Source organism: Amblyomma americanum, chromosome 7, assembly GCF_052857255.1.
Source record: "Amblyomma americanum isolate KBUSLIRL-KWMA chromosome 7, ASM5285725v1, whole genome shotgun sequence".
NCBI lineage: Eukaryota > Metazoa > Arthropoda > Arachnida > Ixodida > Ixodidae > Amblyomma > Amblyomma americanum.
The window spans coordinates 124313868-124330627 of NC_135503.1; the positions used below are offsets into that span (position 1 = coordinate 124313868).

At 47.3% G+C, this 16760-nt stretch overlaps 1 protein-coding gene across 1 annotated transcript in view; it reads right to left on the minus strand.

Moving 5' to 3' along the window:
• LOC144099530 (germinal-center associated nuclear protein-like) overlaps window positions 1-16760 on the minus strand; it is a 103379-nt gene that overhangs the window by 18999 nt on the left and 67620 nt on the right. Inside the window, exons 21-22 of the mRNA XM_077632902.1 lie at window positions 16014-16166; window positions 4305-4419 (exon numbers count right to left, since the gene is read on the minus strand). Coding sequence (XP_077489028.1) covers window positions 4305-4419; window positions 16014-16166 — 268 coding nt within the window. The remainder of the gene's footprint in view (window positions 1-4304; window positions 4420-16013; window positions 16167-16760) is intronic.

Sequence of the window (16760 nt, forward strand, 5' to 3'; positions counted from 1 at the left end):
AGCCTAGCCATGGCCCTCGCGTTGTGTGCTTTGCTCACTTCGCTGCTGAAGGCATTGCAGACACCAACTGTACCTTATTTTTAATGAGCAATTATTGTATTTACAGCATACTGATAGCAGGATGAGACATCTCATGATAGGCAGGGGCTAGTTCCGAAGCACCGTCCACTGTGGTTTCAATGCGAAGGAGATTAGGCATAGTAACGCCTAGCGAGCGGTGCGCTTCCAGCATACCGGCACTAGCGTGACAAGAAGCGAGTCTCTAGCATGGGTGCATTGTACTCTTGCTCGTAGGTTACAGATCACCTTATCAATTTCCATTTTTTACATATCGAATTATCAATACATCAAACTATTTCATGATCCCCTTGGAGATCAACAGCAGAACCTTAATTATACGAATTTCAGAGGGCCGCGTGAAACCGTCATGTAATCCGGGTACCATATAATCACAAATCTCACACAACTGATGCATGTTAAAGATCCCCAGGTGGTCAAAATTATTTCAGAGCCCTAGGCACCTCTTTCTTCTTTAACTCCCTCCTTTATCCCTCTCCTTATGGCCCAGTTCAGGTGTTCGCCAATATATGCCAGTGCAGGTTAAAGATCCCCAGGTGATCGAAATTAGAGCCCTCCACTACGGCACCTCTTTCTTCCTTTCTTCTTTCACTCCCTCCTTTATCCCTTCCCTTGTCCATATATGAGAAGGATATTGCACCATTTCCTTTCCACAAAAACCAATTATTATAATTATTACAACTGATGCATTCCTGTGGCGGTGCTACTCTTCCTCCCCCCCCCCCCCCCCCCACCCCCCCCTTCCCCTATAAGAGCACACGTTTTCATGCTGCCAGAATTAGTTCCAAGACGGCGCGCTGCCAGGCTTTTCTGCATCAAAGAGGTGGTTTTAGACGAGAAGCGTTCGCACTCCCACCCTGCACGTCGCATGCACTTTGAAAACGTTGATTTCGACAATGCACCATAAATATGCTGCTCCGACTCTTCGAAGACATCCTGTGCTACACAGCACGACCATGCCAGCGACATGTCTTTCTGTTCAGACTTCCTCTAGAACCGCTGTCACTCCGCGGTGTATATACCAGGAATTTGCACCATAAAAGAAAAAGAAAATGCGATGTTTGCCTGCGACACGAATGCACCAGTGCATGTTTTCTGTAACAATGTGCGGTCGCTGGGTGACAGCACACCAATCGCTCTGTGTCGCTAGGCCTAATGTGCTCTGCACTGAAGCCGTAAGAATAATAATAATTGGTTGTGGGGGAAAGGAAATGGCGCAGTATCTGTTTCATATACAGTAAAACCTCGTTAATTCGAACTCTGTTTATTCGAAATCCCGCGTAATTCGAAGGTTTTCGGCGGTCCCAACAGTTTGTATGCAAATTTTGCCGGATAATTTGAACAGCCAGCACGCCCTCATCCGGATAATGCGTCAATTTAAGCCATGGCCTCCGTGATTTTTCCATAGTGCCAGTCTCTGAGGCCAGTATAGTTGCCGGAGTGGAAGCCAGGCGGCACTTTAAATCAACTTCCTGTTTCCGGTGCTTTGTTGTGCCTCAGTGATCTGCACCGGTTTTGGGGGCTAGCTTTAGTTGACAAAGCAACAAGCAGGTGCCACTAGGTCGAAAATTTTCTGGTTCCGTTTCCGTTTTTGTTGTTTGTCTCGCTTGTGGCAGGCACTGCTCGTTGTTCTTTATTGTTTGGTGCCGCGACCAGGCGAGTACTGTGCTCTGCTAGTTCTTGACCACGTGCGCGGTGTTGGTGTTAAGAAAATGCCGAAGTACAGAACTCTGACTCTCTGCCAGAAAGTGTGCCTAATTGAGGAGGCTGAAAAATGGACGAGCTCCAAAACGCAGTTGGCGGAAAAGCACAAGGTGCCTTTATCGACCCTTTCGACTATATTGAAAAATAAGACGAAGATCCTCGAGGCCTACGGGAAGACGCATTCGACGAAGCGGACAAGGATTCGTTTTCCTACGTATCCGGACGTTGAAGGCGCCTTGATAAAGTGGCTTCAGCATGCAAATGCAGCACACCTGCCTGTGAACGGCACGCTGCTGCGCGAAAAGGCCGATGAGCTTGCACTGCGGCTGGGCCATGAAGCATTTAAGTGCAGCAACGGCTGGTTGTCCAGATTTAAAGACCGCAATAACCTCAAATTCGTGACAGTGTGCGGCGAAAGTGGGAGCGTCGACCCAAATGTTGTCGAGAATTGGAAAAGGCATACATTGGCTCCGCTGCTTCAGCAGTACGCGGAGGACGATGTTTACAACATGGACGAGGCCGCATTGTTTTACAAAATGCTGCCTACGAAGACGTTTGCCCCAAAGAATGCGGTAGTCACGGGAAAAAAACAACCCAAGGACAGAATAACCATTCTGTTTGGTGCGAATATGTCCGGCAGTCACAAACTGCCGCTGCTGATCATAGGAAAAGTGGAGAAGCCTCGGTGCTTCAAGAACGCACGACTTCCTCCTAAAGATGACGTGCTGTACAGAAGCAACAAAAAGGCTTGGATGACGGCAGCGCTGTTCGAGGAGTACGTGAGGCACCTTGACCGTAAGTTTGCTGCCGCGGGACGAAAAGTTGTTTTTGTTGTTGACAACTGCCCAGCCCACGCCGACATCCAGAACTTGACAGCAGTTAGGCTTGTCTTCCTGCCGCCGAATGTTACAGCTCTGTCGCAGCCTATGGACCAAGGCGTTATTCTGCAAGCGAGGAAGATTTATCGCTGCCATTTACTTAAAAGGATCTTGTTGTGCTACGACAACAGTAAGCAATATTCCGTGGACCTACTGGGTGCCATTTGCCTAATCGTGTACGCCTGGAAGCAGGTGGAGGGAGATATGATCAGGCGTTGCTTTATGCACGCCGGTTTTTCCAAGCAACAAGATGTCAGTCCCGAGGATGCATCTGATGCCAGCTGCACACTGGATGATGAAGGAGAGTTATTGTGTGCGCGTATGACCGACTTCGACGAAGAAAGCGGCGACGGGAGCAACGAATTGACCTTTGCGGACTATTTGAGCGCCGAACTTGATGCCCAAACGTCGTATGCCGACTTGGAAGGAGAAATATGTGACAACGGGCCTTCCAGCGAAGTTGAAGGCGATGTTGAGCCCGCCCGAGCACCAGCTTTAGCTGCAGTCGTCGAGTCGCTGAACGTTGTGCACAGTTTTGTGGAGTGTAGGGGCGGTAACAGCGAATTGCTGCGCACTGTAAGCAGACTGGAGGACGCAGCCTACGGTGCGGCTAACTACCGCGCCAAGCAGTCGCGCATCGATGACTACTTCAAGTGACCGTTTTTCAGGCGAAATAAAGGCGCAGTATTGATACAGCCACGTTTTGTACGTTTATTTCTCGTTTTTCGTCCATTTTTGATAATTCGAAAACCCGGTTAATTCGTTGATTTTTCGCGGTCCGACGGACTTCGAATTAACGAGGTTCCACTGTACTGAAGTCGTAGCAGAACGTGCTTTTAACTAGCCGCCGGTGATCATTGAAAGAGCCTAATTTTGTTGCCTGTACAACAACTTCAGGCTAGTATGAATGTACAATTAATTTCCTTAATGCTTTTGTCAGTGAAGTGCACAGAAAAATGGGCCAGGCGAGCTGCCTCACACCGATGACCATGAGTTGCATGTGCGGAGTTAAGAGTCTGAGCTGTCCAGCATAACCGTCATTACAAGCCACCGTGTGCTCGATCACATCGTTGTGCACGCGCCTCTGTCTTGATTCCAATCTGGAACCAACTTGGTTGATGTCATGGCTGCTAATAAACTGCTCCATCTGTGTCTCTCACTGTCCCCGCCGAACGTTGTAAAAAGCAGGGCGTGCATATTTTTCCGCTGTATAATTGCGGTTTTTAAAGCATTATTCTTATGGGAAACTCGCCAGGCCCACACCAATTCATTGTAAAATGCGCGTCGTAAAAATGGGAGACACATAATCCGGGTTCCACTATATATCCGGGTTTGACGGTATCAGTGCCAAATCACCAGCATTTTTTTTTTATTCCGCTGTGTCATACAACTGCACAAGCACCAGCATCCAAACATGCCTGAACAAAAGTTGTAAGCAAATGGGCTACCTTTGAAGAATGACAATGCAGAGGGGACACCAATGGAGACAGAGAGAACACAGTCTCTCCTCCGTGGCACCAACTGAATTCCACAAACCCGATAAGCTGTGTCTTTTGCACAATAAGAAATGGCTGGTCACGAATAAGAGCAGGCTGCAGTGGCATGCGACAGAACAAGAGCCAAGAGAAAGGGACGGCAACTCACTTGGGTGCTTGATCTCTGGTGCCACCACGGTCAGTTCGGAGAGCATGTCTGAGGAGGCCACGGCTGCCAGGTGGTCCAGGGCACAGTTGTACAGCTCGACAACATCACTGGGCAGCTGCATGAGCAGCAGAACGCACCTGCTGCAGTCCATGCAGCAGACCTTTCTGGGCCTTACCCCAGAACCGTGACGATGCAGTCGAAAAAACTCCTAAAGAGGTTCTAAGCAGTGTAACCATCTGGGAATCTGGCAACACATTGCGCACACTGCAAATGCACCCCGATGCTAAACAACACCAAGGTAATAGGTCGGGCCAGAAACAGGCGGGAACGCGAAATTATCAAAGCCTTCACTATGCATGTTGCTCCAGATAAGCAATGCATCAGCTCTTCTTCGGTGATGTTAGGGAGAACTGAATTAAACTACCTCAAGAATAGTAATCTTCGGCTGTTGTAAAGGCACGTGTTGATCGCATATATATATATATATATATATATATATATATATATATATATATATATATATATATATATATATATATATATATATATATATATATATATCCTTCATATTGCTTTTGTCAGCGCCGTGCGCTCTTCCCTCTTCTGTGTATGATTTGACATTAATATGTGTATATAGTTATGCTTCTTCAGAGAATAAACAGTTGTTAGAAAGCGCTTAGTTCTCTGTGTTCGTCCCTTTCCGTATTTTGGTAGCACTCACCGATACCTTCAAGGAACAATCATGCAATGGCCCAGTTGTAGCAGCAGCCAAACATACAACAGAGGGCCTCTTGATTATCCACCTCTGGCCAGAGCACGGAGCCAGGCGCTCGAATGCCTCAGATTGCTCCGCACACGTTTGGTGGCTGCCTAGAACGCGTTCGTTTTTCTCTGGCTGGGCAGTTTCAGGCTGCCAGACAAGCCAGGGCAATTTTGGGCTGGCAGCACTCAGGCAACTAGCAGATGATGAAGAGGTGGCATGGCAGCGGGAATGCGCGCACAGGACTAGAGGGACCACAGTTCTTCATGCGATGTTTTTTTGATCCTTAGCATGACGCAGGCGCTTGTTTCTACTAGACCACAGCGCACATTATCGGTGTCACCTGCAATGATGCCTTTTGTGGTAGTTCTCATTGTTTATTTATTTGTTTTGCAAAGGTGCGTGTGATCTTATTTTGATCGTCTCACCACCTTGCAAGCACATTGGTTGACGCATCTGTGCAGGCATATACAGTAAAACCTCGTTGATATGTTCCCGGTCCATACGATTTCCTGGTTCATACGCTAATATCGTGGACATTAAAAATGTCTCATAGAGTTACACTATATTTTTCTTCGTTTATACGTTCCCGGCAAACACGATTTCGCGGCTACTATGTTTAAAATTTCGACAAACTGTGGTCATATAATACGTTAATTGGACAACCGCACAAGTGCAAACATACAAGTGGGCTGAATGAGACGGCACATGACATGTTTTGTAGCGAGAGCATTTTGCAAGCATTCTGTAGTCATGCATTTTGCAGTCAAGCATTTTGCGGTGGCTGGGAGAGGCCAGTTGTGCGCATGCGCCGTTACCATGGCAACCGGAGAGGAGCAAGGAGCGGCGTGCGCTTCGCCATCGCCGTGCGCCCGCGCCACCGTCGGAGCCAAGTGTGGTGTCACGTGGATGAGCAGTTGCGTGCGTGCGCCGATACCATGGTAACCAGAGAGAACCCACAGCTGCGCCGCGTTCTTCGTCACCGCCTCGCCGCATGCCGCTCTGTCACCTGAACCGCGTGTCGCATGCGCAGCATTTCGTATAAAAGGCGAAGATGTAATGGGCGGCTGCAGCACACCGTTTGGCATGGATGCAGAGAAGGAGAGTCCAGCGGCTGCTAAACGGTGGTCCTGAGGTTCTCGCCTGGCGCTTGGCTATGCATCAAAGAGATAAGAAGGCGAAGAGAGCAGCGGAGACGGCCGAACAGAGACAGGAACGGCTTGCCAAACCGAGATGCCAGACTGCCGAGCGTAAAGCCTGGACTCCACGTGCGCGAATGAGCGCTTGTGGGCAACCTACATGCAAGCCAAGGCGGCAGGCGAAACGCAACCGCAACGTGTGCAGCGGACTTCATGCCACCCGTGCTTTGCGCACTCAAGCTTAGAAGCACACAAGTAACCTGTCCTCTCTCTTAAAATTTTGTGAGCGTGCCTCACGGTCAGGGCAAAAGAAATATTGCCTCTACGGCAGGGGTGTAGCGGCAGTGGAGATAACCAACAGCATGCTTGCGGAGACCAAGTCACATAACGGATTTATGGGGGAGGTGTGCTTTCGTTCGGTGCCTGTGCACTCCGGCTTAGTAAAACATTACCATAAACTGTCACCGCAATCTGATTGTTAGTGAGTAAACTATAATATACCAGTGAGAATGCGCGCCGCGAGTGTTTCTGCACGCAAATACAGTTGGAGCGCAGCGGCACGGTGGATCGAGCGCCGGTACCCGCGGCTCGACACGCATCTCTCCCTGCAGTACGCCCACTCCAAATGCTGTTAGCCCTCAGCAACCAACAAGTGGATTGTTTTAATTATTTAAATCATGCGGGTCTGCCTCTCAGCTACAAAACCAAATATTTTCTAGACGGTGGTGATGTGGTGATGACCAAGACGACGCGCTGGTAGGGTTTCGTGAGATGGGTTCGTGAAAAACCATGGACAAACCGGAAAGGGAACCGGAGACCGCGTTCAGTCTAGAGCACGCACGAGCGACCGAGCGTTCGGCGCTCGAGCTTCGCAGTGTTCGGCGCTTCTCATCGTCTTCTTCGTTGAGCGCCAGCCTCTGAAGATTTTAAAGCCCGTGTCCAGTCTTACAGCAGGAACGCTGAGGTGTCTTCGCCGGTGCATAAGAGAAAGGAAGCGAAGCTCCTACGAACTACAGCGATGCACTTATACACGAACGGGCCGGGTTTGGGAAACGCAGCCTAAAAGAAGCAGCAACACAGCGACAGTCAGCCGCCGCGGTGGCTTTCCCACAGTACTTGGGTGCAAAGGGGCGAAGCATCCCAAAGACAAATGACAAGGAAGAGATTTCGATTACTTTCGTCACTGCCGTCGACGCACCGGATGCGTTACGAATTTCTTTCCGCGTTAAAGACAGCGCGAACGCGGACTGAATTCCGCGAGCACTGGAATAGGATCTGTTCAGCTCTTGTGCCAAGAAATGCCAATCGACATTTTTATAAAGTGAAACTGTCAATAAATGTCTTTTTACCTCATTCAACATTTCTCAAAATCAGGTGGTTTGGATCATACGTTTCCCCCGCAAATAAAAGGAAACGTATCAACAAGGTTTTACTTATGTGGCCACACAGTTGTCATCTATGGCAGCCGAGGCAAGTGCCGATTCAGTCGCCGCCGAATGCTGTACAGCTTGGTGCTCGGGCCTTCTGCCACAAATACTTAAAATACCTGAGAAGTACCGTACGCATGCATAACCTCGCGTGTGACTCATTAAAGATGAATTGTAGCGGCTTTCATTCAAGTGCTAGCCCTCTATGGTAAAGCGGCAGCATTATAGACACAACACGCAGCTAAATTTACAGAGTATACCCGCTTGCTCTAGATGAACATTCAACCGGCTGATATGCACTTTTGTTGAGATTATGCGTGCATTCCTTGCCAGCAGCAAAAGCCAGTGGCCAACAGACTACAGTTGAGCGGAACTACCCTGGTTCTTTTCAGCTCACAGCCCACAAGAAGCAGTTCATGAACGTAGAAATTGCAACGAAGCAGAATTGATCACCATGCAGGGTCGACCGTGTGCGGTCATACCAGTCATACTTACTACATAGCAAACACACACGAGATAATCTGAGAGTACGGCGTGTCGTTTGATGAGCAACTTACGGGCAGGTTTTTCCTCCGATGTATGTCGACTGAAAGACATTAGACTGCTATTGCTCACTACATGCTTTTGAAGATTTTGCGAAGCTTACATAGTATATGGTGTACCGAAGGTACATGCTCGCGTTATTGTCGCTGATGCATATGGGTGTGAGCTGTCAGTAACTTCAGGTTGTTGTTTTCGATCTCAAGCAGCCTACTTCTGCCGTATGCTTGTGTAGCAACGAGACACAGCAGAACGCGAAGCTACGAAGAGCATCAGCCCTCCGTGATCTGTGTATAGCTTGCCGCCGTGATTGCTGGCGGGCTAGTTCGGTAACCGTCGGCCCATGTGACCATGGTGCGCTTTCCTGTCAGAGGCGAACTTTCTGGCAGCCAACAGGCTGCCCAGGCGTAGTAAATCAAGGAGGCCCACAGCTACAATGCAAACAAATGATGGTCGATTTACGTAGTTAGGCCACAAGCCAAATTGGTGTGCTAGCATTTCGGTTTTCACTTCGGTTCCAGTGTTTGCGGAAGGCAGTTGTTTGGATAGCGATAATGGGTTAACGCCCACACATGCGCAATTGGTCATTCTCTACTTTACATTCATAGATTCCTGCGAGTTCTCTCCTGGTGCAGTGGTATAGGAGTTAGGGGCAGGTTGCTGTGCATGTGTGCGTGCGCATGCCCGTGTACACTAACTTCAGTCAGGGTTTAAAAATGCGCTGCAGCACTGCAAGACAACGCAACCAAATGCATGTTGCTAGGTATTGTACAGAGCAAGTCGCACTATTTTTTGTATTGTGCTTGATTGCATAAATAGTCGAAGTTAATTAACCAACTTTGCAAGCAATAAAGATAGGTGAAAAATTCCAATGAGAAAGCTGTAGAACGGTATTGCATATCAGCTTTTTTTCAATCATGCAGATGCCCGAAAATACAAAAATACCATGTGACATGTCCACTTGCGCGCTGCGATTGCAGTGCTCTCACGGAATGAACAGATCATTTGGCAGGGTGTGCACCGCTGAAAATTTAACAGGGATGCGACACATGTGCTGGCTGTGCGATTTACGCCAGTGCGAGCGATAAGGGTTGTGTCTTCTTATGGAGGCAGTTGGGGGCACGGCACGCACACAAGCATGGTGTCCAACGTGCTCGTTTTTGCCTGTCTGCAGGTCCCGTTTCTCGCCACCGCTGGGAATTCGAGTGCTATCACGACATTTGACAACCCAGAGCGCTCACTGCTGCTCCCTGCTTATCTACAACTGTCGCCGATGCAGCTGATCGACACGCTCATCCTGGGACCCTTCTTCGACGACTTCAATTAATCACTGTTGACCACGGCACTGGCTGTTCCTTACATAAGCGGACTCTCGGACCCTCACAGCATCATCAGTTGGGGCACGGCACGCACACAAGCATGGTGTCCAACATGCTCGTTTTTGCCAGTCTGCAGGTAAGATGGGACACTTCGTCAATTAGAAGTAATTACTTGGCTCTAGTTGTCGTGCCGTGCCCCCGCACTTTCGCATCGCTTGTGTGTGATTGTTGGTCTGCATGTCTTAAAACTTATCACAAGTGGTGATGTTGAAATGAATCCGGGCCCAGGCTCGACCACAGATGATTAACTCGAACAGATTTTGCAAACGCTGAAGGAACACACTAAGACGCTAGGCCACATTAAACGTGACCAGAGAGCAGTTAAAAAAGAAGTGAAAGAAAACAGTATCGCCATAAAAAACTTTGAGAACCGCTTAGCTAAACTTGAATCTTCCTTTTCTAAGATCAACGACACACAGGAGACGGTGACTGGCCTAAAGGAAGCAGTCACTGACTTGCCAAAGAAAGTTAATGACATGGAAAACCACCAACGCCGCAATAACCTTATCGTTTATGGCCTAGCAGAACTGGTGAAAGCAGAGAATGAAAAAGTGTTTTCCGTGATTGCCGTTGCTCCTAAAAGTTTAGAGCGAATACACCGACTCGGAGGAAAGCAGGGTAATTCGCGACCAGTTATCATCCGCCTTTTTGATTTCAACGAAAAACAGGAAATTATGCGCAACTGTTCCAAGCTGAAGAACACTGGGGTTTCGATCAGCGAGGATTTTTAAAAGCAAGCTTCGCACCGCAGAAATGTCTTTGGGAAAGCATGAAAAGTGAGAAGTCAAGTGGAAAGAAAGTGCGGCTTGTTTATGACAAGCTCTATGTGGATGGCAAGGCTTATTACTGGGATGATGACGCTAAAACGCGAAAGGTGTACAGGGATGCTCGTAACCGCAGGAGTGAAAGCAGCTCACAGGACAGCGAGAAATCTTCCTGATGAGCTCTTAATTTTGAACCTAAATGCAAGGAGTATTTTCAACAAGATGACACATTTCGAAGCTGTCTTCTTAGAACACGAACCGGATATCGTGATTGTGACTGAAACTTGGTTAAATGATTCCATTGAGAGTGCTGAATTTCTTCCTCCGAATTATGCAGCATACCACAAAGACCGTGGATCTCGAGGAGGAGGAGTTGCCATTATATATAAAAATATAAAACTTCAATTGTTTGTACAGAAATTGCTACTCCACCTGATTTGGTGTGTGTCGTGTGCTCCATGGAAATTGGGGGTTTGTTAATTGTAGTTGTCGCAGTATATCGTCTTCCAGGAACCACTGAGGAAAACATGATTTTACTTAATGATTTCTTAACTGACAAGTTTGGTCACAGTAAATGCAAGATGATAATGGCTGGGGATTTTAATCTACCACTTATCGACTGGACAAACCTTAAAGAAGGTCAGAATGAACAGGCAACTTCTCGCGCTCTTCTAGATATTGCTTTCTCCCTAGATTTAATGCAAATTGTGAGCACACCCACGCGAATCCATGAATCGGGAGAGTTGTTACTTGACCTGGTCTTTTTAAATAAACCTGTTTCACAGCTAAATTATTGGTATGAAGTCTTAGAAGGGATCTCTGATCACAAGATGGTGATTACGCACATATCCACTAAATACCACACAGCTGAAAACAGTAAAACCTTGACCGTCCCGGACTTCTCTAAAGCTGATGATGTCGCAATATTAGATAACCTAGAACTAAGGTATGATGATTTGACTTGTTATATCTCTCTAGAATTTACGTCTGTAAACGATGCGTGGGAGAGGTTTAAAACAGTGGTGTTTGACTCGATGAAGCGATTTGTTCTCTTGCGCACTAAAAAAGTCAACAAAAGAAACCCATGGATTACACGAACGATTATTCATAAAAAACGCCCTTTGAAACCTCTCAGGGCTAAACAATCCACCTCTAAAACAGCACGCGAGTCTATTAAAGTACTCTCTCAGGAGTTGAAAATGGAAATTATCCAAGCAAAGCACCTTTATATGAGTCAAATACCAACTAGTTTTATCAAAACGGCTCCTAGAAAATTTGGAGATATGTTTCAAAGCCAAAATCTGGCATAGAATTTTTGACAAGCAAAGATAGAACTATCACTGATAGGACTGAAATGGCATACCTCGTAAATGAATACCTTGAATCAGTTTTTACTTTGGATGATGGTACTACGCCCCAAACGGAATCTCTTGATATACAACCTTTACCTGAGCTTAAAGTTAAGTCAGATCGGCATTTTCAATCTACTTCTTAAACTGGATGAAAGAAAATCCCCAGGTCCTGATAAAATTCCTAATGCTTTTTAAAGTGATATGCAGAGTGGTGTTCCTTTTACCTCGTAGATGCTTTCACAAAATCCCTTGAATCTGGTCAAGTACCTAATGACTGGAAACGGGCTAAGGTTATACCAATTCATAAACAAGGTCCCAAAGACGATATCATGAATTACTGACCAATTTCCCTGACCAGTACATGTTGCAAAACGCTGGAGCATATTTTGACCAACCACTTGATGAAATTTGTGGAGGAAAACGGCATTCTGGGGACCAGTCAGCACGGTTTTCGACGAGGGTACTCAACATCCACAATTCTGACTGAGCTTATACATGAGATTGGTGAATGTATTGATGGAAGGGGACAAATCGATATAATTTTTGTCGATTTCCGGAAAGCTTTTGATAGAATATCGTATAGAAAGCTGCTTATAAAACTGTCCTGTACCCTCGGCAACAATCAGCTAGTGAACTGCATAGAGGCATACCTATCACAAAGGGAGCAATTTGTTTCATTAAACTCTACTCATAGTTCTAATAAATCAGTTCGATCAGGTGTGCCGCAAGGATCGGTAATAGGGCCTTTACTGTTTTCAATATATATCAGTGATATGAGCACAGGTTTTGCCCAGAAGTTGCGATGAAACATCATGCAGATGATACCATTGTGGATTCAAAAATATATTCCTCTTCTGAGCAGCAAAAACTTAGCAATCATTTGGAGAAAATTAGTTTCTGGTGTAATGAGTGGCAAATGGAACTAAATGCATCGAAAACATCTTTTATGTGCATGACACGCAAAAAGACCCCTTAACCTTACCTTATAGTATCAATGGTGAAGCATTAACTCAAGTAACCGATGTCAAATACTTAGAAATTCATCTTAAACAAGACCTAAACTGGACAACGAGCATTGACAACATTTGCAATAAGGCCACGCGGAAGCTTTGGTTATTGCGAAGAAAACTTCATGATGCCACTGTAGAGGTAAAGCTACTAGCCTACAAGATGGCTGTGCTTCCAGTGCTGACTTACGCTAGTCATGTTTGGGAGCCGTATACTAAACAAAACATATCAAAATGTGAACGGGTACAAAACAAAGCTCTAAGATTTATTTTCAACTCGTACTCTAGAACCCAATCAGTATCTGAACTTAGAAACAGGGCCGAGCTGACAACTGTGAAGCATAAACTGCAGTTTAACAGGCTCATATTCTTTTTTCATGTGCTGACAGGTAGTTATAAGCTCAATCTAGACCGATACATCAAACCACTGAATACTTCTGGCAGCAGAACAAAACATTCCAAACATATCACACCTCTGGATTTTAGAACAGGTTCTTTCAAATACTCTTTTCTGGTTCGCACTACTGATGAATGGAACAAATTACCAAAAGAAGTAGTTCAATGTTCGGATTTAAAGGCTTTTGAAAACGCCCTCACGAAGTATTTGTGACTGGTTTGACTGGTATGTTTTTGACCCATATCACATGTCATTTTGTCTTAATCCCTCCTATAATGTTTTTTTTTTATTCATATTTCTCCTAAGGCAGTGATCTGCTAATGTATTGCATCTAGTTTTTGATTATTTCACCAACTCCTGTCTTGGCAGCTGCTGACAGTATGCATAAATAAATAAATAAATAAAATAAAATGAACCACCTCGAGGGAAGCACACTGCTGGCGTAAATCACACAACCAGCTGTTACGTTGCTGCCCTGTCGCCTTTTAAAGGGACACTGAGGAGAACCCTATCAAAATTTTTTTGTTAGCAATATCTGATAGTTCGGCATTTCATGGCTTTGTTGACGCTTGTCCGGGAGCGAAATATGCATTTATTTCAAAGAAATTTGGATTTGAAGTTGAAAAAATTTTTCCCGCCGCTCCGATTCAAACTCGAGAACTCTTATGACGACACAGAACGGAGTGACGTGAAACGTGACATAGACGGAGACTCCGTGATTTCTGCGGCTAGCGGTGCAGTCTAGCAGCTGCCGAAATGAAAGCTACCACCGCCACAAGTTGAAGGCATCTATCGGGGGTCGCCACCGTCGATTCGTTTACGTTTGCACCGGCGTCTTGCCAGCGTTACGATGGATCCCGTTCCCGAACCCGACGACGTAGTTCTCGCAAAAACTCTGGCCTGCATTTCAGCGACCCCAGCCCCACAGTGCATGCGATGGTTTTGAGGGAGCACAGTTAGGTTAGGTGCCGGCGGGTGGTTTCCCCCTTCCTCAGAGAGCAGCCGTTGCAAACTAAATATCATAACCCCAGTGCGGGGAGTCGCGAGGGGCCAGGACAAGGTCGGCGCCTTGCGCCCATCGGAGGCTGGCCGGGGCTTTGGGGCCAACGGATTGTGATTCCTTGAACGGCGCGGTTGCACGGCGCAGCAGGGTGCACCGAAGTCTCCCGCGGTTGCAAGGGCCAAGTTATTTATTTTTTTGCCACAAAAAACAAATGTGTGCTCGAGGGCGGTCGCGTTTAAAGTCGGCGGCTTGATACCAAAGCCGGCGCACGACGCTTGAGCGGCTTCCGCTTGATCCAACGGGTCCACTGGATCTGGCTCTCTCGCCAACTTGCATGTACATTCAGATATGTACTGTGAATGGATTAAAATAACCGAGCTCGAAAAGAACAGCTCCGCCAAACTGCCACAGCAATTCAATATAACGCACACCTCGCTGCGGAGCCAAATCAGTCTGGCCGGGCCGGCGGCGGCTGGCGCACTCGGCGCGAAATAGATACATGTTCCAATCTACCCACCAGTGCGGTCAGAGTGCGCCGAAGCCGCCGAACACGTCGGCGGTCAAGCGCAGTTGGAGTATAGAGGGTCTCGCTTCGACCGACGTGACTTCGCCATGCAGCGCGCGCCTACCCGCAGCATAAACGTGCCTTAATGGAGCCTGCGCTTAACCGCTAACCAACGTATTCAGTGGCGGCATCCATGGGAGCCACTGAAACCCCCCGCCCACTCACTGAATAAAAGAAGTCTGGTGCCGAGGTTCGGAATTGAACCAGGGCCTTCGGCGTTTGAGGCGGAAACGCTACCGCTCCGCCACGACGGCGCAAGTTACAGCCGTCAATAAATGCGCATCTAGTGAATGCACTCTTCTGATGCAGAAATCTCCGCGCTTTCACTAGGTATATCCTGGCCTAACAGAGCTAGGCCATCAGCAATTTTTCTCAACTGCCTTGTACCTTGTCTCCCGTCCCTAATAAACGATTTCCGTTAAGTAGTTTGAAGTTGACTGGCACAACCGGGAATGTTTCGCCGGCGAAGCGTGCGATGCGAATACACAAGTGCTGCCTTGTACGATCACCGACCATCGTGCCATCATAGCTTTTCATTGACCGTGGCGATCATCAGACAAGCCTTAACAGGCTCCTTCAAAGGCTAACTAGCACTTGAAGCGGCACTTGGAGTTCCTCTGCTGTTCGGCGCTTGTAAATCGAAGCGCGTCAAAAACAATACCACGGGGCACGCAAAGCTCATAGACGCGAAGCGCCATAACAAATCGAAACTCTCCTGGCCGCCTGTGGCGCCGCCAAGCATCCGTTTTCTTTGCTTCCAACATTCAGGTTGTCTTTTGCCTGCCTTCCTTGTGTGATAAAAGTGCACTATTGGTTTTTAAACAAAACTTACTTCAATATTGATCTGCGCAACCTACCTTTGTCAGCCTCAGAGATTCGCGAAACCAAGTAGGATGGAAAATTCCTCCAAGGTGGCGTCTCTTGTCCTATGGCGTCACCACGCTTGTACTTGCAAGATTGGCCTGTGGTGGCGATACCTGTATTTTGGTTCTTGCTATTTTCTACCTTACAAGAGCTTTGTTTTCAGTAAGAGCGGCGTTTTTGTGATCATGAGCTGGTATTCTATCGATACAAGCCAACTTCAATTTCTCCTCAGTGTCCCTTTAATCTGCAGCACACCAGGCTATATGATCTGTTCCTTCCTACACTGAATGTTTGTGAGCACTGCCATTTCTGCGAGCAATCAGGCATGTCATGTGACACTACCTATCACGTGCAGCGCATCCTCTACTGCACAACGAAGAACCAATTCCTTTTAAGGCGCACCCGCCCAGGCAAAGTGAAAAACTAGAAGAGCGTAAGGCCGCTTTAGCTAAAAAAAAAGCAAGGCGCAAATGAGTGAATAAATGGCAGAGTCAATGTGGGTGCGAGCTCACCTGCCAACGTGACTCGTGGTTGGACAGGTCGCTCTCAATGGTGTCAAAGACCAGCCGGTACACGCCAGCGCTGACAAAGCTCCTCAGTGGGCTGGTCCGCAGTGGAGGTGGTACTGCCCTCGCCTGGGAGCACCACTGCACCGCATCCTCCAGCTGAAACCATTAGAAGTCGATTGAGTCAGCCTCATGAGCAGGGCGAACATGCCCTTTTCTAAGCAATGCACAACCATCCAAGGCCAACGCAAGGCTACGAAAATAGCAATACAAGTAAATACAGTCACACTTTGTTATAGTGAACAGGTAAATGATAGTAAAATAGATATAAGCGAAATTCGTATTATAAAATTTCGTCAGAAATGTATGCAAGACAAGTGCAATATAGTTAGTGAACAGACAGCAACTGTGGTGCCCTTAACTACTGAAATAGACGACCTTCTCAGAAGGTTTAGCGCTGCTTTGAAGGTGCTTGCGGCAATTCCGAAGGCCGCGAAAAACTGGGCGTCAATTTAACTGGCTTCTCCAAACAGTGCTGGCAGCACGCAACGGCGACAGGCTGCAGGTGGCTTCTCTGCATTACAGCTGTGTCACGTAGAAAATGGTACGCCAGAGCGAAAGCTGTTGCCGTTTTCCCCAGCTCCGTGACAACCAACACGAGCACAGAGTGATTACTGCACGGCTGAAACACGCCACTGCATCTGGGACGCTCTCGAAGAGTGCGAGAGACACGAGTGCGTGCCAACTGCCTAG